Consider the following 24556-nt stretch of genomic DNA (forward strand, 5'->3'; position numbering starts at 1 on the left):
AGCTACTGATAAATTGGAAAGCGGGGCAAAACTGCCAACCTACTGAGCAAGGATATCTGCCATAGGGCAGATTTGGTGGTTCAGAGCTTCCCTATAAAGGTCTCCTATCTGGTATGTTTGTAACAAAAAGGAGCAAGGGCTGGGTTGACCTTCCTCTCTACGTGATGCCTCAACCCTGAACTTCAGGTAAAGAGATTAAATATGTAGGTTTTATATCACTGTTATCTTTCCCTATTTTCTTGTACGAAAGATGCTTCTTTTACATTGAAAGGCTGAAAAGATTCGCATTAGCGAGTACAAGTATGGCGGCTCATCATATTTTCGAAGTGCTTCGTTTCGCCTCTCCTTTCATTCGGTCTCATGTTGCGTCATCTTCTCGGACATAGGTGCAGAACTTCCTTTCTCAGTAATGGTTGTCTCGCCTGTAGCCATAAATCCACTTTTGGGGTATAGAGGGTCCGACAGACGATGTGCCAACTGATGATCCTCGCTCGTCGTGTTGGGATATAGAGTCTGGGACGTGGCAACGGAAGGGGCGCGACGGTCGCATATTCTCTTGGTCGGGGACTGGTCAACGGTCGCGGAGGGTAACGTAAAGTCGAAATAAGATTCAAGCAAGACATGCCTAGCAACGTATTAATGATCGAATGTTTCGAACAGAGCAGGATCAATTGTGCACTTACCGGTTGGGTGGCCATTTCTGCCTAAGAGGACGCCTGGCGCGGTGGACGTTGGCCATGCGGAGCTTTTTGCGGCACATGTTGCGCGTCGCGCTGGTTGCAGAGTTGGAAATACAGTAAGAACCCGTTATCGATAAGATAACCCAGCAATTTCCAAAGTTACACGTGAGGACAAGGGTCTACACCTTAGTACACGAGCCCTTTGATATTTTTGATTAAGCAATACAAGGGATTTGGGTTAGTCAAAGATATTGGCAGCGTCTGTGTGAACCGGCAGCGAGCAAAGGGCTTGGCGATTCACGTCCAAAGGAGGTGGTGGTCCATCACACGTGGTGACGCGACCGAGAGCATAGGTCCGTGCATAGGCCGATTGGTTAGTTCGGGCGTTTCAGGCAGGTTACCCCTCGCAACGTGCGTACGTAATACGACTTCAGTCCGATCAAGGCCGCAATTACAAACATGCGGGTTGCGACACGAATGTCCGGATCGCACCATGACTTACGCCCATACGCGTCATGGATGAACTAACGAGTATAGAAGAGCTGAAAAGGCAGCTGCGAGAGGCAGAGCAGCGCGCGGGCGTGTTTCGGGCAATAGTGGAAAGGTTGACGGTGCCCTCGCGCATACGCATGGATTTAGCCCTCGCCAGCAGGTTTTGCCAATGGCTCCTGCTTCTCGCATACACCTGCCGCACCTCGTCGAGCGTCGGAATTACCGAGTCCTCGGCGGCGAATATTGGATCGGAAGAAGACGAAAGGCACGCGGACGAGCCCGAGCCCCATTTTGAACCATTATCGCCATTTGGGGAAACGCATTGAGGATTCATTTGGGGCTGATTGTAAAGCTGTTTTCCCGCCTGTTAACGCGAACGAAGGCAACGCACTTATTGCTCGATTTTGTTTGGCGGCGTTATTTAATTATTACTGAGAATAAATTATTGATTGGAAATTTAAAACAAAAGTCAAGGCGTTGATTTTGGGGCCTCTTTTGTAGCAAATACATCAATCAATCAATTGCATTAACGTTGGGTACCCCCTAACCGCACCCCCCTAACAACCGCACCCCAAAAATAACAACACTTCTATTTTTACTCTCGAACTTCTATTATAAATATCTCCATGAATTTTCTGCTTTTTGCATTACTATTTTCTAACTTCTCTTCTTTACTTTTCAAAATGAAAGAATATACCAAAAATCAGCTTATTTGTCACAGACCTGAAGGACAGCCACTGGGCTGTCGCTTAGTCGTGACCCCTGTCACGTGAAGGCGCGAGGGCCGAGCGCCTCGCGCGCGTATATCTACGCGAAATCTCTGCAGTCTCCGATACGTAGCTCCTCGAGCTACGTCTTCGTCAACAACCACCTGCTACCCTGTACCTGGAAGACTAGATAGCCAATATACTCTGTCCTGTTACCTGATCGCCCGCACCTACCTGTCCGCCCTGCCTGCCCGTGACATTACGTAGCTCCTTCATTAGGTGCCCGCGATGCCTGCGTCACTGCAACCCCCGATCTTAACCGATTCGACCGAGGAACTGATCGAACACCTACAAGGACACCCTGAACAATGGGTGTCTTACATCTCCGATTCCTACCAAAAGCTGCAACTATTGCACGATAGCAACGTCCGCCTGAACTCCTGCCTAGAAATGCAGGAAGCCGAGACCCAACGCGCCCGCGCCGAGACCCAAGGCGCCCGCGCCGAAACGGACCGTGTCCGCGACAAGGCGCAGGCCGACATTCTGGCCATGGCCATGGAAAAGGCCTCCGCCATAACCTCCCGGGATGCCGCTTTCGCCGAATTAGGGAAAACACGGTCCGAACTAAAGGAAGTTCGGACCGTAACGCTACCCACGGTACACATAACCACCCCCGCCCCAACTACCAACACGCCTGTTGAACCCCTTATGGTTACTCCTATGGGAACGACTCCGCCGCCTGCTTCCGAACATCCCGCCTCCGCCCGCCTTTCTGAACGACTTCCAGACCCCGATAAATTTACGGGCGCCCGCTCCGACCTCCGCCGCTTCGCCACCCAAATCCGGGGGAAGATAACCTCAAACAAAGACCGCTTCCCCAACCCCGAATCACGCCTGATTTATATAGCCGGTCGACTGTCCGGTAAAGCGTACAACCTGATCCTGCCCAAAATGGTCGGAGGCACACCCCAATTCGGAGATTATACGGATCTCCTCCAATACCTAGAGGAGGCATTCGGGGACCCCGACCACGTCCAAAACGCACAAAACAAACTATATGCCCTGAAGCAGCGGAACGTAGATTTCGCCGAGTATCTGTCGGAGTTCCAACGCCTGTCTTTGGAAGGAGAAATGCCGGAGGATGCCCTCCCCCCTTTTTTATTCCAGGGAATATCGGAAGAGCTCCAGGACATGCTCCTCCACAACCCCGCCCCATCTCGCCAATACCACGAATTCACCCGACACCTGCAAAGCTTGGATAACCGCTACCGCCAGCACCAGCAATATAAAAATAGACAGACACGTACCCCTCGGGCCGCAGCGCCCCCCGCGCGCGCGGCTCCCCGAACCTAACCCGACATACCGCGGGCCGCCCCCAAGCCAAACGCGGAGCTCCCGCTTAACGACCCTATGGACCTGAGCAGCCAACGCCGCCACAACCGCAAGGAAAACATGCTATGTTACCGTTGTGGATCCCAAGAACATTTCGTTGCCAAATGCCCGGAACCGGATACCCGCCGCACGCGGCTGCACCAGGCCGGAATCGAACGATCCAGGTCCAGGTCCAGGTCCCCGCGCCAAATACAAACCAAACTCCCTAAAAACCCCCGCCGCGGCTCGGACGCCAGCCGCTCCAGCAGCCGAAGTTCGAAAAACGGAGCCCGCCTGGGATAAGTCGCCCCCAGGCCGCCAAGGCCGCGCATAGACCGCCGGCGATCCGCATCTCTGCCGCCGCCGTTCACGGGTTCCCCGTTGAAGAGGAATATAACCAACGATCCGACCTGATGATCCTGCCTGCCGAACTGACAGTGGGGGGCCAAAACCTCCCAACCTATGCCCTCACCGATTGCGGTGCGGAAGGAAAATGCTTCCTCGACCAAGGATGGGCCGAAGAACGCCAACTACAAATGTATCCGCTGCGAAACCCATTCGACATCGAAGTATTCGACGGAAGGACCGCCGAAAGTGGGAAGTGCACCCATTATGTCCGAGGACAATTGAGAATCAAGGACCACATCCAGAAAAACGCGCTGTTCTTCGTCACACAGCTAGCCCACTACCCCATTGTGCTAGGAATGCCTTGGCTAAAGCAGCACGATCCAACGATTGGATTCGCGTCACACGTTATTACGTTTAACAGCGACTATTGCCGCCGACACTGCAATATGCCCGACAAACCGGAGAAGGTTAAAGCTTTACACGCCGTACCAAAAAAAAGCCGCCCCCAGTACCAGGCTGACCGACCGCCGTCCCTCCGCGAAATGGATATCGCCCCTATTTCCCTGCAAGCCGCGAGCATATACGCCCGCCGCCGATCCTGCCGACTGTACGCCGTAACCTTGAAACAGATTGATGAGGTCCTAGCCGCCGACCCCCAAAATAGGAACGGGCCGACCCTGCCCGAAACAATCCGGGAATTCGCGGACGTATTTTCCCCGCAAGAAGCCGAGAAGCTGCCCCCACACCGACCGTCCGACCACCATATCCCGCTTATAGAAGGAAAAACGCCGCCGTTCGGCCCCCTGTACGCCATGTCCCGCGAAGAGCTGATAGCCCTTAAGGAATGGCTGACCGCAGAGTTGAAAAAAGGGTTTATCAGACCCAGTTCGTCATCCGTCGCCTCGCCCGTTTTGTTCGTGAAGAAGCAGGGAGGAGGGTTGAGGTTTTGCGTGGATTACCGCGCGCTGAATAACATTACCGTAAAAGACCGTTACCCGCTGCCGCTAGTCCGAGAGACCCTGAACAACCTGGCCGGCATGAAATTCTTCTCGAAAATCGATATCGTTTCCGCTTTTAACAATATTCGGATTAAAAAGGGGGAAGAATACCTGACGGCATTCCGCACGAGATTCGGCTTATACGAGAGCCTAGTCATACCTTTCGGGCTAACGGGAGCCCCCGCGACGTTCCAGATGTCACGGCCAGGGTAAGCATAGCACGGAAGCTAGTCTATTGGCGCCTATCGACGAAGATTCTACTCTGAGGAGAGGAAAGGAAACAAACAAAGTTCTGAGCTTGACGCGACGTCGATAAAGGTATCACCCTGGTGGGTCGTTGGTCCAGGGTCAGGGTTAGGGTCTGGTGATCTCATGGTCCAAATGTCACACTACCCCCTTCCAAACCTCGTATGTCGACGCAGGAGATCATGCGAAGCTCTTGTCAAGTTAACCATGTCGTCGCTTTTTCCTTTTACCGTTTAACTCTCCATGCTCCGCCACGTTATCCTCCTGATTCGGTTCGTCCAACTTATCCTCGGCAGCGGCTTTTATCCAGATTGCCAATCGCTTCGGCGGTCCTGCGGCATCTTTGTACTTCTTGTGGAAGTCGTCAAGGGCTGTCGCTGAATTCTTGAAATTTTCAGCCGGGTACCACGTGTCGTCTGGATCACATCTTTGCCATACGACCTGGTGTCACGGCCAGGCATACATTGGAGAACTTCAGTGTATTAGGCGCTATCGACGAAAATTCTAAACTGAAGAGAAGAGAGAAATTACAATCGTCGACGCGCTCAAGAGACGCGCTTAAATCCGGAGGTAGTGGATCCTTGTCCGATCCCTGGCTCGGTGTGGAGCCGAGTCGTGATTCTGAGGGTAGGTCTAGGGGCCTGATCCTCACGTGATTCTGAGGGTAGGTCTAGGGGCCTGATCCTCACACCTGGTATTGCAATGTCTTATTCCGGCCAAATAATCGGGACGTTAGAACTTTATCGACCACAAACTCTGGTTCTCCGTTGATCTCTTCTGGCGGAGGCGGCTCTCTTTTCTGTTGTGGTAATGGGTCCATTGCGGCTTTGCGGAGGCGGTCTGCGTGGAACAAGTTTTTTCCTTTAAACGATTCAGGTACGTCCAGAATATAGCTATATCCTCGTTCTTCTAGAATCTGCCATGGTCCGGTCCACTGTAAATCCAATCTGGTCGTCGGTGCGGTCGTCGGAAACCCTTTTTTCTTGACGAAAACATAGTCGTTAACCCCAAAATCTACTGGTCGCCGCTTTTTGTTAGCTTGTTCTTCCTGCCTCGCCTGCGTTTTTAGCGCGTTTTGGCGAGCCAACTCTTGGACTTCTTTAGTCTGGCGGACGATCTGCAGCGCTTTTCGTTTCTGGTCTGAATTAACGGTCGTGGTTGGCAGGTCGGTGGACAGCGGGTTTCGGGGTTCGGTCCCGAGCACTACCTTTAACGGGCACATACCAAGGCTGGAATGCCACGCGGCGTTGTGGGCAAAATCCAAAGCAGGCAAATATACGCTCCAACTGGTCTGGTATTTGTCGATATAGAACCGCAGCTTTTGGTCCAGTTCCTGGTTGGTTATCTCTACGGCACCTTGTGTTTGAGGGTGCAGGGCGCTGCCGTGTCGGTGTTTAGTACCCGTGAGTTCATTTATCGTCGCCATAAATTCGGAGATGAACGGCCCGGCGTTGTCGCTAATCCAAACGAAAGGTAGTCCTAGGAAACGGTATAGGTATCGGTAATATCGGGAGGCCAGGATTTCTGCTGTGTCGGTCTTCTGGCCCGGGATCGTGGCTATCAGGCGACTAAACTTGCAAACGAACACCCACACGTAATTGTATCCGAACTTGTCTTTGGGCATATCCTTTCCGTCAACTGCTACATATTCCCAAACGTAATTCGGTATCGGTAGCGGATGCAATAGGCCCGGGGTCTTGTCGTGTCTGCCTTTATTTCGCTCGCAGTCGTGACAGTTTTTAATGTATTTCCGAATGGTTTGACTCATGCCCTCCCAAAAATACCGTCTTTTGATTATTTGTATCGTCTTGTTCTGTCCTGCGTGGGCGAATATTTTGGGCTCGTGAGCTTCACGGATTAGAGCGGTCCTCAAAAAGATCTGTCCGTCTACAGTCGTTTCCGGGACTACTAGCTTTCCTTGGTGTTGGCCTAGCTTTTGCTTTTCGTTCTCTTGTCGTATTAGGTCTACCAAATCTGCGCCGCTCACCACGTGGGCGTTTGGGTCGACAATGTTGACGGCGGCCACCGTAGGTGTGATCTTCTCAGGTGGGATTAAAGTCATTGTTCGTTCTTCTTTTTCCCGAGCTTTAACTGTTGGAAGGTCTGCCGTCTTGCGGGACAGGGCATCGGCGGCTATATTGTCTTTGCCGCGGCGGTACTGAAACGTAATGTTGAAGTTGGCCAGGAAATCTGCCCAACGCACCTGTCGAGTCGAAAGGAGTCGTTTTGTGGAATAGTAAACTAAAGCTTGGTGGTCTGTAACCACGAAAAAGCTTGTCCCCAACAATTCTGGTTCGTAATGTTCCAGCGTTTGAACCACTGCCAGCAGCTCTCGGTTTTGGATCGGGTATGCGCGTTCTGCTGGGGTCATCGTTTTTGAGAAATATCCCACAGGCTTCCATTCTCCACCTGGTTGTTGTTGCCAGATTGCTCCGCCGATCGCGTTGCGTGAGGCGTCGGTTTCTACCTTGGTCGGTCGGCCTGGGGTGAAAAATGCCATAACCGGTACATCGCAGGCTAAACGTTTCATTTTCTCAAATGCTCGCCTCTGTTCTGGTCCCATAGCAAATTTGGCGTCTTTCTTCAACAGTCGGTTCAACGGCTCAGCGACGCTGCTGGCATGGTGGCAAAACATTCGGATGTAATTGCACAATCCCAAAAAGGAACGTACGGCTGTTTTGGACGTGAGGTCTTCGAACTTCCAATCGCTAATGGCCTGCAATTTGTCTGGATCGATACGGATACCCAGACCTGCGTCCATAACGATACCAAGATAATCGACCGTGGTAACGTTAAATCGAGATTTTTTTATATCTCCCTGGAGGTCGACCCGGCTTAACCGGTAAATAACCTCTTCTATTTGGTCCCAATGTTCTTCTTCGTTTCCGTCGGAATAAACCAAAACATCGTCGGCGTATGCGCTGGCAAACAAGTCCAAAAGTTCATTTAGCTGAGCGTTGATAAAAGATTACCACCAAGCTGGGCCGACTTTTAGCCCAAAGGGGAGCACCTTCCATTGAAAGGTGCCTTAACGGGTGCGGAAAGCAGTAAGGTACTCTGAACCAACAGCCATACGTAACCGGTTAAAAGCTCGGATAATGTCGATTTTCGTAAACCTCTTTGCATTGCGACAATTAAAGATAGTTCCGTTGACATCCGGGGCTGGTACGAATCGATCTTTCAAAAACTGGTTAATCCATCGGTAGTCGGTGCAAAAACGGCGTTCTTTGGAATGTGGTTTAGGTACGAACAGGACAGGCGCTGGGTCGGCCTGCATACAGGGTTCGATAAACCCAATGCGCAGCAGCTCGTCGACTATTTCCTTTTCGAGCGGCAGGAATTCCACAGGTGTCCTGTACGTCGGAGGCGATCCTGTTTTTGGCTTGTCTAGCTCCAAAATTACATCGTGCCCTGGGCGATGTGGAGGCAGGTTGGTTGAAGCCGCTTTCGAAAAGAATCCCTCCAGGTGAGCGAGTCGGGATGGCAGTTTGCGTCGGACCAGTTCGACATGGTCGGGGTCTTCATTTTCCGGGAACGGGATCGGTTCTCCCTTATTGGTTTTCCATTGGTACGAACGGCCGACGGCAGATAGGCTGATGGCGGGTTTTTCGGGTCCAATTTCTAACGTGATGGGCTGCGTGGGTAATGGGCACGATTTCCATCGCTTTTGTCGGGGGTCGGTGTCCAGCTTGTGTTGAAGGGCGGCTATATTTATAACGTTTTGGTCCTCACCCAAGACGACCGGGGTCGGTCTGGGTTTTAAAGAGGTTGTTTGGCGCCACGGTCGTCGAAGTATTTGCACCCTTTTGGTTTCCCGTTCGAATGCTCGGTCGCGCCGCTCTGCATCGGTTTGTGCAACCGGATCGGGCTTGTCCAACATGTTCGGAAGTCTAATGGCTGGCGAGAATTTTGCCAGCGACGGTGTCCTTTCAGGCCATGCGAACGTTTGCGTTTTCGGGTGGATCCAAACATCCTGTTCAACTAGCCAATCCTGCCCAATAAACATATCATGTCCACTTTCCGTCACGTAAAACATTTGGTTGCTGAACCGGCGTCCATCGATTTCCAAGGTCGCTTTTAGTTTGTGCGTAATGCGTCCTGCGTCCTGTTTGCGGTAATCCGACAAAAGTAGCGGGGTTTTTAACCTTTGAAGCCGGGCTCCTAGCCGTTCTGCGGCTTGTTTAGCGATTGCTGGGCTGATCAAAAGAGAAATATCTGCTCCGGTGTCACAAAGAGCTTTGACTGATAGTGCTACGCCATTAACCTGTATCTAAATTCGAATGATGAAAGATTTAGGTCGTGGGTTACTACCAATTTGAGCTATCGTAGACATTTGGACCACCGAGGAGGCTTTTGGCGGTCTCACTCTTTTCCCGATCGCTTTTGCTCGTCATTAGTGCTGTGGTTGTCCTCAAAATCCAAGGCCCTGACTGCTTTCGTTTTATTGGGGCATTCAAATGATTTATGTCCTTCTTTCCCGCACGCGAAGCAAGTGTTGGCTTCCCAATGAGCCATCTTTTCAGTTTCTGTCAAACCACGTCCTGTGGCTTCTGTTGTTTTAGGTACCATGTCGCTTCTTTCTCCTTTGTTCGGGTTGCTGGATTTGTAATAGCGTCCTCGATTGCTTTTCCTGTTTTTGTCTGGGCTGTAGGGGTATTTCTCTTTTCTATCTTTACCGCGACTTTTCTGTTTTCGCTCCTCTCGTTCCCGATACGCTCGCTGAATGCTGTGAGCTGCATCGGCCACCAAATTTGCGAATTCTTCATAAGATATTCTGGGGTCCTTGCTGTCTCGTAACAGCCGGTGATCGAGGTCTGCCGGGATATGTTGCCACAGCGTAATTTTGCGTTCTCCTGCTGGTACTCCAATTTTATCGGCGAGAGCATTCACCTCGGCAATGAAACTGTAAACGTTGTGAGGATCAGGCCCCCAGACCTACCCTCAGAATCACGACTCGGCTCTACCAGCCACGCTGAGCCAGGGATCGGACAAGGGTCCACTTACTCCGGATTTAAGCGCGTCTCTTGAGCGCGTCGTTGATTGTAATTTCTCTCTTCTCTTCAGTTTAGAATTTTCGTCGATAGCGCCTAATACACTGAGGTTCTCCAATGTATGCCTGGCCGTGACATAATTCTAAACTCACTATAATTTGCTGGTGAAGCAATTAAAATATATCGTTCAATCCCTTCATTCAATCATTCACTACGTCGGCTGTGCGCGACGGTAAACTAGGCCACAGAAACAGAGGACACCATTCGCGAAATCAATGTCGCCGCGTAAGAATTACGGCCCACCGATTCGCCAATCCCAACGCGTGACAAACGCAAACTCAGCAAAGCCAGATAATTTGGCTTCCGGCACTGCTACTCCCAACATCGAAGACTCGGACCAAAACGGAGAGATTACAGTTGCCCCAGTGAGCCCAGAGCCAGTAGAGCCCGCTCCTACCAGCGCCAACACAGAGCCTGAAGAGCCCGTTGAGCCCCAATCCGACACAGAGCAAGATCAGCCAGTCGACAGCATCGAAGTTGACGGATCGTACGAGTACGAGTCAGTTTCTGAGCACCCAGGAGAGGCGCGAAGCCCTCCCCACCAACCTTCTGCCAAGACGTCAGACGGCAGGAACGAAATTCCGAAATCTCCAAGCAGAGCGCCCTCGCCTGCCGCCCAAATGAGAAGCGAAATGGCAGACGAAAGCGAAAGCACAACCGGCCAGGCTACCATCACTCAATCACAGCTGCAAGATCTTTTGGCCACCATTGCCCAACTTAAAGACCAGCTCGCCACCCGGAGTAACAATGCCACCCGTCAAACCCGCGGTATTACGCCTTTGAACAGCGCCTTTGGAGGGGCTGAGTTTAAGCCCCATGGTATCGCTGCCCGGGCAGCATTTAAACCTTACGGAAGTAACCAAAATGCTAAAAACCCTGCCTACGACAGGACGGCACGTAAAGCCGGCATCGACCCCGGCATGTTTAATGGTGATAAGGATCGTTTTGATAAATGGATCACCAAAATCGCAGATAAATTTGTAGAGGACGACGAAACTTACAAAACAGAAAGAAGCCGCATGGCGGTGATCAATTCCCTCACTGAAGGGCTTGCCAACGACCTTATCCAAGGCCGCTATGAATCCACCATTATGCCTTTCAGCAGCGCGGCCGAAATGGTCGCGACCCTAGCCGCTGTTTACCACGATGATAATCAAGCCTCCAAAGCCCGTGAGGAGCTTCGTCACTTGAAGTTTAGTCTGTCGGACAAGTCAACAGACATCCACCAGTTTATTGGCAAGGTTAACAGCCTAGCCGATAAAGCCAACATTGCCAAAACGGAACGCAAGTTGGTTCTCTATGAGCACGTTCCTGCCAGCCTGAACCCCCAGCTTCTCAGCCTATCCAAAGACCCAAATATCTCGTACGAGACCTTTGCCGGAGAAGTTGCGAACTCGGCGCTGGCCCAACAACGCGCTTGGGAGGAGCTCCGCGAAAACCGCAAAAAGAGGGAAGAGCGCCGTGAGCGTTCAGCCAGCGCCGAACGCAAACAGCGTCGACGCGAGAATCGCCGGCACAGCCAGGAAGCCAAGAACCAAGCCCGCACACAGACCGTTGACGCACCGAAGTCGCCCAGCAGAGAAAACGCCAAATTGGTCATTGAGGGTAAATGCTTCCTTTGCCAAGAAGCCGGGCACCTGGCACGCAATTGCCCCCAAAAGGCCGCTCACATCGCCGCCGTCCTCGCCCTTCAACACGAAGGCGATCGAGAAGCTGGTGAACGATCCGGCCACAGCTCAACTTCGTCGGATTCGGAAAACTGCTAAGGCTGCCGGAAATCTCCTCGGCAGTCTGCATGCCTCAGATAGCTAAAATCGATAGATCACCCAAATTAAACACCTTCCTTGCTCCCATTCAACTGCAAGACAAAGGTCGTGGTCTCAACGCCCAAGCTCTCTGTGACACCGGAGCAGATGTGTACTTATCCATCCGACCGAGCCTCGCGAAAAAGGTCGCCCAACGTTTAGAGCTACCTATCAAAAAGCTCCCCAAACCTTTGGACTTTGGAGATTTTAACCGGAAGGTCACCGCAAGAGCCACCGAATACCTTCGGCTCACCTTGCAAATCGACGGACGACAATTCCCACGGCAGAAATTCATCCTCCTCGAAACGGCACACGATGTGTTTATCGGACAAGAATGGTGGACGAAGCATCGAGTAGGCTTATTCCCAGCTACCCGCAGCTTCGTTTGGCCCAACGACCTGCCCGCCATGGCCCAATACTCACCGGCAATCGTCGTACAACGTTCAAATCCGCCTCTGGACCTCGAGGCCCAAGCTGACGCAGTCCGCCGGGACCGCAAGATGGAACAAGAAGACCGTCGCATCCAGGTCCGCAAGATACTTCAAGGCCCTAAACGCCAACACGGAAACCAGGCTCAGATCGCAGAAATTAGCGCCTTTCCGACTATCCCAAAGACCGTTTCCAACAAAGCCCTGCCAGCCAATATTTGTGCCCTTCTTAACGACCCACGTCAAGATCGATGGAAGCGATCCCCGTTACCCACGGAGCCTATACCGCTGGTACCAGTAAACGATACGCCTACGACCAGCCTCAATGCGGTATCAGCCCTGCAATGGAACAAGACTCACGATGGACATCCCATTCCATTTCCTGCAGGCGAAGACCCGGAGCACATCGCGCAAGTACGAGCCAAGTTACCCAAAGCACTTGCCCACCTTGAAGGTTTCTTTTCCAAAAAGGCGTCGACGATTCTCCCGCCTAGCCGACCCGGCTTCGACGTGGTTTTGGAACTCGAGAAACCTTTGGAGGGGAGGCCAGCCCGCTATTCGACCCCTTTCGCGATGATGGAGTTGGAAAAGGAAACCATCGACGAACTTCTGAGGATCGATTTCATTGAACGGACAATGGAGGAGACCGCAGCTTCGACTCTGTTCGTTCCTAAACCGCAATCGAAGGAGCAACGTTTTTGTGTGGATTACCGATGGGTAAACAAATTCATCAAAGGACGACAAGTACTTGCCCCCGACGTGGCCGGGACGTTGAGCAAATGTGGAAAAGCCCGGAGGATGACCAAGATCGACATTATCCGAGCTTTTAACAGATTGCTAATGGATCCGAACTCACGGTACTTAACGGCGTTCAAAACGCGACAAGGGACGTTTCAGTGGAAGGTCTTACCCTTTGGACTGAAGGTCGGACCCGCCTGGTTCCAAGCTTTTATTAACGCTCAGCTTAATGAACTGCTGGACGCTTTCGCGAGCGCCTACGCAGACGACGTGTTGATTTACACCGAGGATAAATCAGAGCAAGTCCATTTTGAGCAAACCGAGGAGGTTATTTACAGGCTGCACAAAGCCGGACTCCAAGGCGATATCAAAAAGTCAAGTTTCGGCGTTTTCGAAATCGAGTACCTGGGTTTACTTCTAGAAATCGGTAAAGGTATCCGCATCGACCCCAAAAAGGTCGAAGCCATCACCAGCTGGCAATGGGACGACGTCACCTCCGTTTCCGCAGTACGATCCTTCCTAGGCCTATGTAATTTCGTTCGGACGTTCTGCCATCACGCCAGCGAACAAGCAGAACCTCTGACCCGATTATTGAAAAAGGGAGTCCCGTTCGAAAAAGGCCCCGAGCAGAAGGCCGCTTTTGAAGCGCTGAAACAACTGGTGGTCACCGCCCCCGTAATGAGTTTCTTCAAACCCGGTATGCCTGTCAGGATGGACACCGACGCCAGTGGCAGGGCCACCGCCGGGGTCGTGTGGCAGCAACAGGACGATGGCAGCTGGAAGCCAATCGGCTATTCGTCCAAAACCATGTCCCCTGCTGAACAAAACTATCCGATTCAGGACCAGGAGCTATTAGCTGTGATTAATACGCTAAAGGACTTCGAACCAGCCCTATTGGGTACCAAGTTCTGTGTTTTTACCGATCACCAGGCCTTGATTTATTGGTCGACCAAAAAACTTTTGTCCGCTCGCCAGATACGATGGGCTGACTACTTGGCCAACTTCGACATCACCTTTAAATACCGTCCCGGCAAGGATAATGTGGCAGCCGATGCCCTTTCGCGCAAAACCGTCGACAACCCTACGGTCAAGGCCCGAGCTGTGCTAGACCGCACCATGGCATTAATCCCTCCGGAAAAGATTAACTTCCAACCCGGCGAGCCCCCTCCAACAATTAACAACTTGGAACCCTCCGCACCTCAAGGAGCTGACCTAGTGGCCCTTATCCTGGAAGAGAACCTAAAACAGAACCTAGGTCGCCATGACAGTCTGTTAACGGTACCCGAGACTACCCAGGATGGCAAGATCTTCTTAAGAACGGCTCTCATCCGCGAAGCTCATGAGCCCAAGATCTTCGGCCATGGAGGCCAGAATAAAACCCTCAGCCGCCTGAAAAAGAACTATTGGTGGCCCGACCGAAATCGAGACGTCAAACGCTACATTAAGAATTGTCGCGAATGTCAACGCAACAAGGTACGACATGATAAGACGCCTGGGCTGTTGCACCCACTGGAGATCCCTAGACGGTGTTGGCAGCACGTAATGGTAGACGGCAAAAATATGCCCAAGGATAAAGAAGGCTATAATTACGTCTGGGTCTTCATCTGCCGATTGACCAAACTTTTGGCCACCCTACCGGGAAAAAAGACAGACACCGCGGAGACCTTGGCCATGCGGTATTATCAGACTGTGTACCGTTGGAAAGGCGTCCCCGACTTATGGCTTTCCGACAACGCCGGACCGTTTATATCCGAGTTCCTAAACACTTTAAACGAGTTGACAGGAACAAAGCATAAACATGGAAGCGCCCGCCACCCTCAAAGTCAGGGCAGCGTCGAAATTACCAACGCTGAATTGGATCAGAAAATGCGCTTCTATGTAGACAAATACCAAACGAATTGGCGACGGCATATTCCCGCCTTCGACTTCGGCCACAATTCGTCCGTTCACGCCTCTATCGGCATGGCACCGATCGAAGCAGAAACAGGAGCTCGCCCTAGAGACCCGCTCTCTCTACCTTTACCCGAAGAAGACCTGGAGACCGGTCAGCAACAAAAGGCGCTGGAAATGGTCCGCCAAGCTCGGCAAGCTCAGGAGCTGGCCCGCAACAATGGACTCGGAGCGCAGATAGAGCAACAGAGGCAGGCTAACAAGAAACGGCGACCGGTCGACTTTACGGTGGGAGATGCGGTTTACGTTAGCAAAAAGGGTTTTTCCACCGAAGCTCCTACGACCAAATTGGACTCGCAAAATGCAGGACCATGGACGATTCTCGGGGAAAAGGGTCACAGCTTCATTCTCGACACCCCTGCCTGGTATAAAGGTAGTAAGCTGTTCCACGCCAGCCGACTGCGCAAAGCAGCAACGGATCCATTACCTCAGCAGTATCAAAAGCCGGAACCACCGGTCGAGATTAACGGAGAACCGGAGTGGGAGGTGGAGCAAGTGTTGGCCTCGCGACTATTCGGACGAAAGAAGACGTTGCAATATCAGGTATCGTGGGTCGGACTCGACCCTGATGAGACATGGTATGAGGCCCGCGACTTGAAAAATTCACCAGTACTGCTGGATACCTTTCACAGGGAGTACCCGGACGCAGCAGGACCTCCGGTAAATTTGCAACAGTGGATCAGGAGCGCAGCAGAGGATATTTTTGCGGAAGACGGACCCGAGGACAATGTTGCCGAACACGATGCGAAAGAGACACGAGAGCGGCGGAAGGCCCCGAGGAGACACACGTAACAGACTCAAGACTCTGACCGCCTACGTCGATCAGGCCTTAAAGGGGGGTAATGTGAGGATCAGGCCCCCAGACCTACCCTCAGAATCACGACTCGGCTCTACCAGCCACGCTGAGCCAGGGATCGGACAAGGGTCCACTTACTCCGGATTTAAGCGCGTCTCTTGAGCGCGTCGTTGATTGTAATTTCTCTCTTCTCTTCAGTTTAGAATTTTCGTCGATAGCGCCTAATACACTGAGGTTCTCCAATGTATGCCTGGCCGTGACAAACGTCATTACCTGGTCCGCATTCAAAATACATTTTTGATAGTTTTTCCCATGCTTCGGACGCTTGATTGCTGTTATGGTATACCGTGGCCAAAACCTGGATTATCTCTGCCACGCATGAATACGGTTGGGTCTCTGAATTGTATCTGGTCTCCAACATTGTTGCTGGTCGGTCGTCCAACAGGCTGAACAGTTTTGCCATGCGGCTTCGTTCAGTTCGGAAGGTTGTATTATCCTCTTCGAAATAATCTGCTAATTTCGTAATCCAGCGGTCAAAAGTGGTTGAACTGCCGGAAAATGTACCTGGATCTGATCCTCTACTTTTGGCTCTTTCGCTGTAGTGCGGGTTGGCTGTTTCTTGGCTATGGCCGTACGGCTTAAATGTTTTCCTGCTGGCTAGGCCGGTCGGTTCGAACCTGGTGCCTCCAAAGGCGCTATTTTCGGGTGTGGCTTGTCGGGCTTCCGGTTGGTTGTTCTGTCTTTCGGTTTGCAGGCGTGTAATAACCGCCTGTAGCCTAGCGATCTCGCTGGCTAGGTCATTTCCGTCTGCCATTATATTGGGGTTTGCTTCCGGCGTTGTATACCTTGCTTTTGCAAATTCGAATTCGTTTAAATTTTCCTCAGGCGTTTCTATATTAGGCCACGCGGTGTTCGAAAGGGAATCAACTTCGATTTCGTCTTCGAGGGTGGAATCGGTGTTTGGCGTGAAATCGGTTTGACTTTCTGGTCGGGTCGGGTCGTCAGTGGAGCGATCTGTTTGCTCCGTCTTGTTCGAAATGAACCTTTGTGATTTCCTGCTCGCAGGTGGATGGTCCTTCAGCCTGGGCATAGGTTGGGGTCGGTCTGGGTTTGAAATTGACGTCTTTGTCAGTCTCCGGTCGGGTCTGGTCTGTCGAGTGCGGATTTATTTTCGTCGCTCGCCAGCGGCGTGAAGATAGTTTGTTGCGCCTTATTTGTTAATCGCTAGGCCAGCGATTCTTTTTGGGAGTAGAATTGTGTCACGGCCAGGGTAAGGATAGCACGGGAGCTAGTTTATTGGCGCCTATCGACAAAGATTCTACTCTGAGGAGAGGAAAGGAAACAAATAAAGTTCTGAGCTTGACGCGACGTAGATAAAGGTATCACTCTGGTGGGTCGTTGGTCAGGGGTCAGGGTTAGGGTCTGGTGATCTCATGGTCCGAATGTCACAGACATTACACGACAGAATAAACGGCATCGCTTTTTTGGCCAATCGTCGGCCAGGTAACCAAAAGCTAACGGAAAGGGAAGAGGAAGTAATTGTCCAGTATATATTGGACCTGGATTCCCGAGGGTTTCCAGCCCAGATCGCTGATGTGGCCGCAATGGCCGATCATCTTCTCGCTGCGCGGGACGCGCGACCGGTTGGCAAGCAATGGGCTTATCGCTTCGTACAACGACGCACAGAATTAAAAACGCGTTTTTCTCGCGCTTACGATTTCCAAAGAGCTTTTTGCGAAGATCCCGACGCGTTAAACGCGTGGTTTCAATTGGTGGCCAATATAAGGGCCAAATATGGCATCCAAGACTGCGACATGTACAACTTCGACGAAACCGGCTTTATAATGGGCCAGATTTGCGCTGGAATGGTCGTAACTGGGTCCGAAAAACGCGGAAAAAGGAAAAAAGTACAGCCTGGCAATCGAGAATGGGCAATTGCAATTTGTTGCATCAGTGGCGACGGTTACGATATACCCCCGTATATTATCGTCAAAGGCGTTTACCATTTGTCCAATTGGTATACAGAAGGCGGTCTTCCGGACACGTGGCGCCTTAAACCCACCGTTAATGGATGGACCGACAACGAGATTGGCCTCGACTGGGTTCAGCATTTCGACAACCATACAAAATCGCGGACAAAAGGCGTATATCGGATGTTAGTGCTCGATGGGCACGGCAGTTATCGATCCCCTGAATTCGAGGGCTATTATAAAGATTACAATATTATTCCACTTTGCCTACCTGCTTATTTATCTCATTGAACCCAGCCACTTAATATCGGAGTGTTCAACGTCCTTAAGCGGGCGTACGGTCAAAAAATTAACGACTTTATCCGGGCCCACATTACCAGTATTAGCAAAGTCGAGTTCTTTTTGGCGTTTGCAGCGGCTTACAAAAAGTTAATGACAAAAGAAAATATGGCCGGGGGTTTTCGAGGGGCGGGAATTATCCCCCATAGCCCGGAAATGGTTATATTTAAGCTGGATGTTAGGCTACGGACGCCGTCACCTAAAAAGCTTAATTTTTCCAGCACCGACACCTGGGTCTCTCAAACACCGCACAACCGGACAGAAGCCGTTAATTAATTTACCCTTGTTAAAAGTCGAATCAGCTGTTATTAGGGAAGCTCGCCAACGCCTATTTTTAATGCTGTAAAACAGCTAACAAAAGGGTTGGAGTTAATTGCTTATCGAACCACACTTTTGGAAACGGAGAACCGCAGCTTTCGAAAGGCCAACGAAACGTTTAGCAAACGGCGCAGGGCTTAAAAAACACGTATCCGCGAAGGAGGGTTATTTACCATACAAAAGGGTTAGAATTTGCTTTAATTAAATGGTGCCGATGGTCTAATATACGAAAAAAAAGATGAAAATGGGGAGGGGAGTAGTGCGCAGCCGGCGACTAAACGACGTTGCGGCAACTGCGGTAAACCTGAACATAATGCACGCACCTGTCAGGAGGATGCAGAAATGTCTGATGTACATATATCCGATTGCATTGAGGTAAATTGAACAACGCTGGCGTTGCAATTGAAATTGGAAGTAGTATTGTGCAGGAAAAGTGTCCGGGGTCCTGATATGTCCGGGGTCCTGATGAACCACGTTAATTTGATAATTTAGTAGCAAAAGAATAGTGCGCTAGCTAATCAAACAAAAAGATATATAATGACATGGAAAACGTGCGTTGGGAGTGACATTATGAGATTAATTAGCTCTTTCGTCCCACAGCGGGTTTTATTTACCTTTCTCACAATTGTATCACTGTGATTGTCCTTTTTAAAACGCTTTTTAAGTGTTTTACTCATCCAAATTTTATTTAAATTCACTATCAACCTTTTCACCAAAATGAAAGTTTCCAAAATTGTTCATAGACCTCGTGTCACGAAAGCGATCCCAGAGAGACAAGGCTGCAATATAGGGGCGATTCTATTCGAAGATCTAAAGCTAAGTGTAAAGGAAGAAGAAAGGCACGCAGTGCCAATCGCGTACACGCGCCTAAGCGAACAAATAACAAACTCACCCTGGCGCCTTGTCACGTGAGGTGGAGCTAGTCACGGTTGGCAGTCGCCCAGGCACGCCACTCCGTAACACCTCGTCTACGCGTAGGGATTCGAGTTGAGACAAATAAATAGTGCGAATCGCTATATCTAATTATTCCTGTCTACCTTCTAAATAACAAAGGAAGCTATTTGCAATCTGTTCTGGGGCACAAAAAAGGGGTTCGTGCGGGCCCATGGATGCCTTACTTGTAAGGCATCTCAGAGGCCGCGCGTGTTACTCCATGTCGGAATATCCCTTCAAGTGCGATAGTTATTATTATTCCAACAAAAATTGTTCTGGCTATTGCTTTTTATTCCGTTGGCATAGCGGCTTTACCTACTAATTTTCATTGTGCCACCGAATGCGGCGACAAAACTGGAGTCAACCTCCATTTCAAGCGCTCTAGTAACGCTAATGGCTCAACCGGTGCTGCCTGTGACATTTGGACCATGAGATCACCAGACCCTAACCCTGACCCTGGACCAACGACCCACCAGGGTGATACCTTTATCGACGTCGCGTCAAGCTCAGAACTTTGTTTGTTTCCTTTCCTCTCCTCAGAGTAGAATCTTCGTCGATAGGCGCCAATAGACTAGCTTCCGTGCTATGCTTACCCTGGCCGTGACAAAAAGTTTATTTAACCGAGACGGGCTAGTAATAAACTAATATTAGATTCTAAATATAAATCCGCGCCAATATTAATTGGAGAATAGCGCGCAAACTTGATAATAATTCTTATAATATATAAATTTTATACAAAGTTTTCTTTTTATTTATTTTTATTTTTTCAAATTTATTATTTTTGTAAATTATTATTTATAATTTGTTTATTTTCTTAAAAACTTGTTGTTCTTATGATAAAAACGCAAATAATTAACTAATAGATATAAAAATAATAAATAAATACGCCCGAGTAATAAAAGTAAAAGTAAAGTTTTATTTATTAATAACGTTTTGGGCACGAGTAATATAAGTATGTTTAAAATTTTAGTCTAATTACTAATTTTATGCGTACTATAAATAACGTATACTTTTATAATTATAATATATATTAAGTAGTTTTGGTAAAGTAATATATAAACCCCAAGCCCTTAACAGTTATTTACAAAAATTAAATTTCCTCCATCGGCTCAAATATTCGATTCCAGCTTAACTTTGCGCGAAAACTTTTACTTTTCTCCAACTTTGAAACTTTCCTATCTTATTATATATTACCTTGCTCCTATTTTCCTAGTTGCAATTTTTCTTTTCAAAATGAGGCCTTGCAGCTTTTTCCTTACTTTTACCCTTGCCCTTTCGGCTTACGCCCACACCGGTAATTTACAAAACCACCAGGCTTTAACCGTTCCATCCATTACCGGTGGCAACGGTAATACACTCAACACAAACAATCTTGCGAAACACGGAATTGGCCAGCGTCTTAACAAGAAACCCGGTTTTGCTGGCCACGGCTCTAAAAACCGTAAGGTTCACCGTGTGTGCCGCGGACGGGGCGGCAAATCAATCAAACGCGGGACTGGCCAACGCGGGACTGGCCAACGCAAAACCCCTGGTGCAGCTTTTGCTGGCAGCCACGGCCATTTAAACCGTGCCGCCCACCGTGCCTGCCACCGACGGGGTGGTAAACTAGTTCCGCATGGGACTGGCCGCCGACAGGGCGGCAAACTAGTTGCGCGTGCCGATTCCGATGATGAGGACGCCATGTCTTGTGTAACTGATGCAGACTTTACCGGCTATTATTCGGATTTTACTGACTTTGAAGATGGAGTGTGGAATGATCCTGGGACTGATGTCGAATCTTGTATAGATTCTGATAATTACCAGGAGTCTGATTATGGCGAGGATTTCAATTATGACCAGGATTCTGATGACGAATGGTGAAAGTTGTTATTTATGGGTGTTGGTAAAGAGGGGATCGCGTTCAATTCATCAATGCAATTGATGACTTACGTGCGGTGCCCAACATGACCAGCCCGTAACTTACCCGGTCCTACATGTCACGGCCAGGGTAAGCATAGCACGGAAGCTAGTCTATTGGCGCCTATCGACGAAGATTCTACTCTGAGCAGAAGAAAGGAAACAAACAAAGTTCTGAGCTTGACGCGACGTAGATAAAGGTATCACCCTGGTGGGTCGTTGGTCAGGGGTCAGGGTTAGGGTCTGGTGATCTTATGGTCCAAATGTCACACTACACCACGGGTATAAAAGGGGAAAGACTATTAGAAGCTCGAACTTAGATGAAATAGTCGTTAGATAAAAATATATTACCTTTTACCTAATTTTCAATCTCAGGGTTTATCCCTGAAGCCCGCAGTTCCGCAATTGAACCGCGTCGCCGTGGTTCAATTGCGGCTGTATATTATACCTGTGGGTCCAAATACAAATCGCTTCGGTTCAGGTTTGAAACCATTTTGTCGTTTTTCGCCGTTCGCGGGGATGTTAATATATATTAAATAATTAAACAGAAATTTCACTCCCTTATAATAAATTGAATAAAAATCGTAAAAATATACGGTTTGTATATTGGATATAATACTTATGTTACGATCAAGGTATCGGGTAACCTGTTCTTAGGGTAAAGTACAGTGGGTTGAAGCAACTGAGCGTCTGGCTGGGTAACTGGGGTTCTCAATGACTGGGGGTGAAGTTATGATCGTTCTCAAGTAAGTATTGAGGTTAACTAGAGTTTGATTGCTGCTAAGCAATCCTAGAATCGAATCTATCTACATGGTAATGAGCGTGCCTTATATAGACTATGTTCCGAATGTGATCTCTCTTGATCTGTTTGATCTGTGATTCTCAACTGAGATTCTACAGATCATAGAGATCCATTCCCTTGGCCGTCACGTGAGGTCACGTGAGATCTCGTGGCCTTGTCCTTAGGTAATCGTTGTTCTGCCGGTCGGTATCTCTTTTGGGCGAGTGTCGTCAGGAGGGGTGTGACCCCACCTGGCCTCTCTGGTACCGGCCCAACTGTCTGGTCGTAACAGCAAAGGACCGAACTAAAGGGACTGCCTACCCGTGAGCGACTTACAAGAACCGAAGCTCAAGCAATCACCAAAAAGCTCGAAAGCTACGTGGAGGCGGTACGCACCCACCTCCAAATGGCGCAACAACGAATGTGCGACCAAGCCAACAAGCACCGCCGGGAACCCGATTTCGGAATAGGAAGCGCCGTCTACATTATTAAAAAGCATTGGGTGACGGACCGTCCTAGCGATAAATTAGACTACCCGTTGACCAGATGTAGTTATGTGATCAAGGAGAAGCGGGGGCATTCCTACCATTTGGAGTTGCCAGACTCTTGGAAAGGGAGCCGCGTATTTTATGCCGACCGTCTTCGGCTAGACCCACGTGACCCATTGGACGGACAAGCCGCAGAAAGGCCCGAAGGCGAGGTAATCGACGCGTCAAAAGATACCAACGAAAAGGAGTGGGAAGTCGAACGGGTAATTTCCTCGCGGGTGCTACAAGGTGTGCTTCAGTACCAAGTCCAGTGGAGAGGTTGGGACCCCGACCCGGAGTTCTACGACGCGGAAGGATTTAAGAACGCGGCTGTGCAATTGCGACAATACCATAACGCCTATCCCGACAAGGCCGGCCCTCCCATGCGCCTAGAGGCCTGGGAAAAGGCTGCCCTCGAGGATCGGTTCGACCCGCCCGACGAGTACGACAACGCCCCGGCTACGGGGAACAGCACAGCCCGCAGGTTGCGACGTCGCCGGTGAAGACAGAATAAGACACGGCAAGATTTATGATCGCTCGCGGGGCGGAGGGGGGGTAATGTTACGGAGTGGCGTGCCTAGGCGACTGCCAACCGTGACTCCACCCCACGTGACAAGGCGCCAGGGTGAGTTTGTTATTTGCTCGCTTAGGCGCGTGTACGCGATTGGCACTGCGTGCCTTTCTTCTTCCTTTACATTTAGCTTTAGATCTTCGAATAGAATCGCCCCTATATTGCAGCCTTGTCTCTTTGGGATCGCTTTCGTGACACCAATAGACTAGCTTCCGTGCTATGTTTACCCTGGCCGTGACAGGTGGTCAATCAGCCTCAAATGTATTTTTGGTTAGGCATAAAATATTTTTATTAATCCTTCCTTTTATAAAAACAAGTTTGACTAATTTTAACTCCAGGATATATTATTAGCGTAAAAGCCGTATAGCGCGTACGTTAAATATAACTGTATTACTCGTATAATAATAATTTTAAAATCTCTGGCCTCGACCCTAATACTCATCTTCAATTATAAACAGTTTATAACTGGCTAAAAATACAAAGAAATAAATAGAATAAATATTACATATATATAATATAAACCCGGTTTTTGAAAACTTGATAATTATATATTAAATATAACCAGCGGTATAAAATTAAATGCATGGATTAAAATTTTAAAAATTAAATTAGCATATATTATATAACGCACGATTAAATATGGTGTTTATGGAGTATTACAAATATAAAATTCATGTAGAAGCTGATTTAAATATAGTAATTAATGCGTAAAAATAAAAAGGGTATTAACCGTAAAATAATATAAAATGAATGTACTAGCTACCCAAAATGAGATGAAATACTTCCTGTTCTATTAACACTTATCCTCAATCTACAACAGAATTACTTTTAACCATTATCTTATTTACTCCTCCCCATAGCTACCCTTTTCAGTCAAAAACATTTTTACTACTTATTTTGTTATTGCACAAAATCTTTACCAATTATTCCTAAAATGCACGTTTTCAACTTCGCCGCGCTTTTTACGGTGCTTGCCACCTTTACCGCCACCGCCGCCGCCGCCGACCAAGGTTCTAACACATTTGATCAGCGTTACCAAGGTTACCCCTGGAGGCCGGCGAACGGACCGATTCGTGAGGAAAAACAAGAGAATGTTGGTCACCGACGTGGTGGGGCTGAATATTTCACGTCGGGTTCCCCGTCTATCGCGGCTGAAGATTATTCCGCGAAAAACGCCCCAAGCAGATTCGAGCAATGGAAGGCTCAACAAAAGGAGCGTGCTGAAAGAAAACAAGACCGCGGACTTAATGGTATTAGACGGGTGGAGAATTATTACCCGTAAAGCTGGAATAGGAATTTGGTCGGATGAAAAAGTTTTATTTGAGGTTTTTTATCCGCATCGGCTTGGTCGATTACGGTTTTCCTCACTATAGAAAATTTTATCCGTCTCTGAACGATATAAACGATACGGGCTTTTATAGTTTTTAAATTTAAGTTACACATTTAAATATCTCCCTTTATTATTAACCGGGTGTAGTAAATTTTCCACCAGCTTTGAAATCCTTTAAATATATTAAATATGTACTGCCTGTGAGGATCAGGCCCCTAGACCTACCCTCAGAATCACGACTCGGCTCCACACCGAGCCAGGGATCGGACAAGGATCCACTA

The 24556-nt window shown here is 49.3% G+C and overlaps 6 protein-coding genes across 6 annotated transcripts; 4 read left to right on the top strand and 2 right to left on the bottom strand.

Annotated features, from left to right (window-relative positions):
- Window positions 1-74: 74 nt before the first annotated feature.
- Window positions 75-1003, bottom strand: MGG_04810 (uncharacterized protein). The gene is made up of 2 exons (XM_003710708.1): window positions 684-1003; window positions 75-625 (listed from the first exon to the last, which is right to left on the bottom strand). Exons 1-2 carry the CDS (start codon window positions 758-760, stop codon window positions 349-351), a joined length of 354 nt encoding a protein of 117 aa, XP_003710756.1. The 5' UTR covers window positions 761-1003; the 3' UTR covers window positions 75-348.
- A 192-nt stretch (window positions 1004-1195) lies between these two features.
- MGG_16487 (uncharacterized protein) lies at window positions 1196-1739 on the top strand (the record flags this gene model as incomplete). The annotated part of the gene is made up of 1 exon (XM_003710709.1): window positions 1196-1739. One exon carries the CDS (start codon window positions 1196-1198, stop codon window positions 1496-1498), a length of 303 nt encoding a protein of 100 aa, XP_003710757.1. The 3' UTR covers window positions 1499-1739.
- A 7465-nt stretch (window positions 1740-9204) lies between these two features.
- On the bottom strand, window positions 9205-9756 carry MGG_16488 (uncharacterized protein; the record flags this gene model as incomplete). The annotated part of the gene is made up of 1 exon (XM_003710710.1): window positions 9205-9756. A coding segment is annotated over one exon (552 nt), but the record flags the coding sequence as incomplete, so codon positions are not given.
- A 10647-nt stretch (window positions 9757-20403) lies between these two features.
- MGG_16489 (uncharacterized protein) lies at window positions 20404-21030 on the top strand (the record flags this gene model as incomplete). The annotated part of the gene is made up of 1 exon (XM_003710711.1): window positions 20404-21030. One exon carries the CDS (start codon window positions 20404-20406, stop codon window positions 21028-21030), a length of 627 nt encoding a protein of 208 aa, XP_003710759.1.
- Window positions 21031-21780: 750 nt separating this feature from the next.
- MGG_16490 (uncharacterized protein) lies at window positions 21781-22877 on the top strand (the record flags this gene model as incomplete). Its single annotated transcript, XM_003710712.1, has 2 exons — window positions 21781-21812; window positions 22145-22877. The coding sequence occupies 2 exons, from the start codon at window positions 21781-21783 to the stop codon at window positions 22875-22877; spliced, it is 765 nt and encodes a 254-aa protein (XP_003710760.1).
- A 1002-nt stretch (window positions 22878-23879) lies between these two features.
- MGG_04795 (uncharacterized protein) lies at window positions 23880-24227 on the top strand (the record flags this gene model as incomplete). The annotated part of the gene is made up of 1 exon (XM_003710713.1): window positions 23880-24227. One exon carries the CDS (start codon window positions 23880-23882, stop codon window positions 24225-24227), a length of 348 nt encoding a protein of 115 aa, XP_003710761.1.
- Window positions 24228-24556: the final 329 nt, after the last annotated feature.

This window comes from Pyricularia oryzae, chromosome 1 (genome assembly GCF_000002495.2).
Source record: "Pyricularia oryzae 70-15 chromosome 1, whole genome shotgun sequence".
Lineage (NCBI taxonomy): Eukaryota > Fungi > Ascomycota > Sordariomycetes > Magnaporthales > Pyriculariaceae > Pyricularia > Pyricularia oryzae.

Bases quoted from the DNA above. Each gene is read 5' to 3' on its own strand.
- MGG_04810 (XM_003710708.1), bottom strand. From the start codon at position 760: ATGTGCCGCAAAAAGCTCCGCATGGCCAACGTCCACCGCGCCAGGCGT. The intron at 626-683 runs GTAAGTGCACAA...ATACGTTGCTAG, and splicing joins CAGAAATGGCCACCCAACCG to GCATGTCTTGCTTGAATCTT.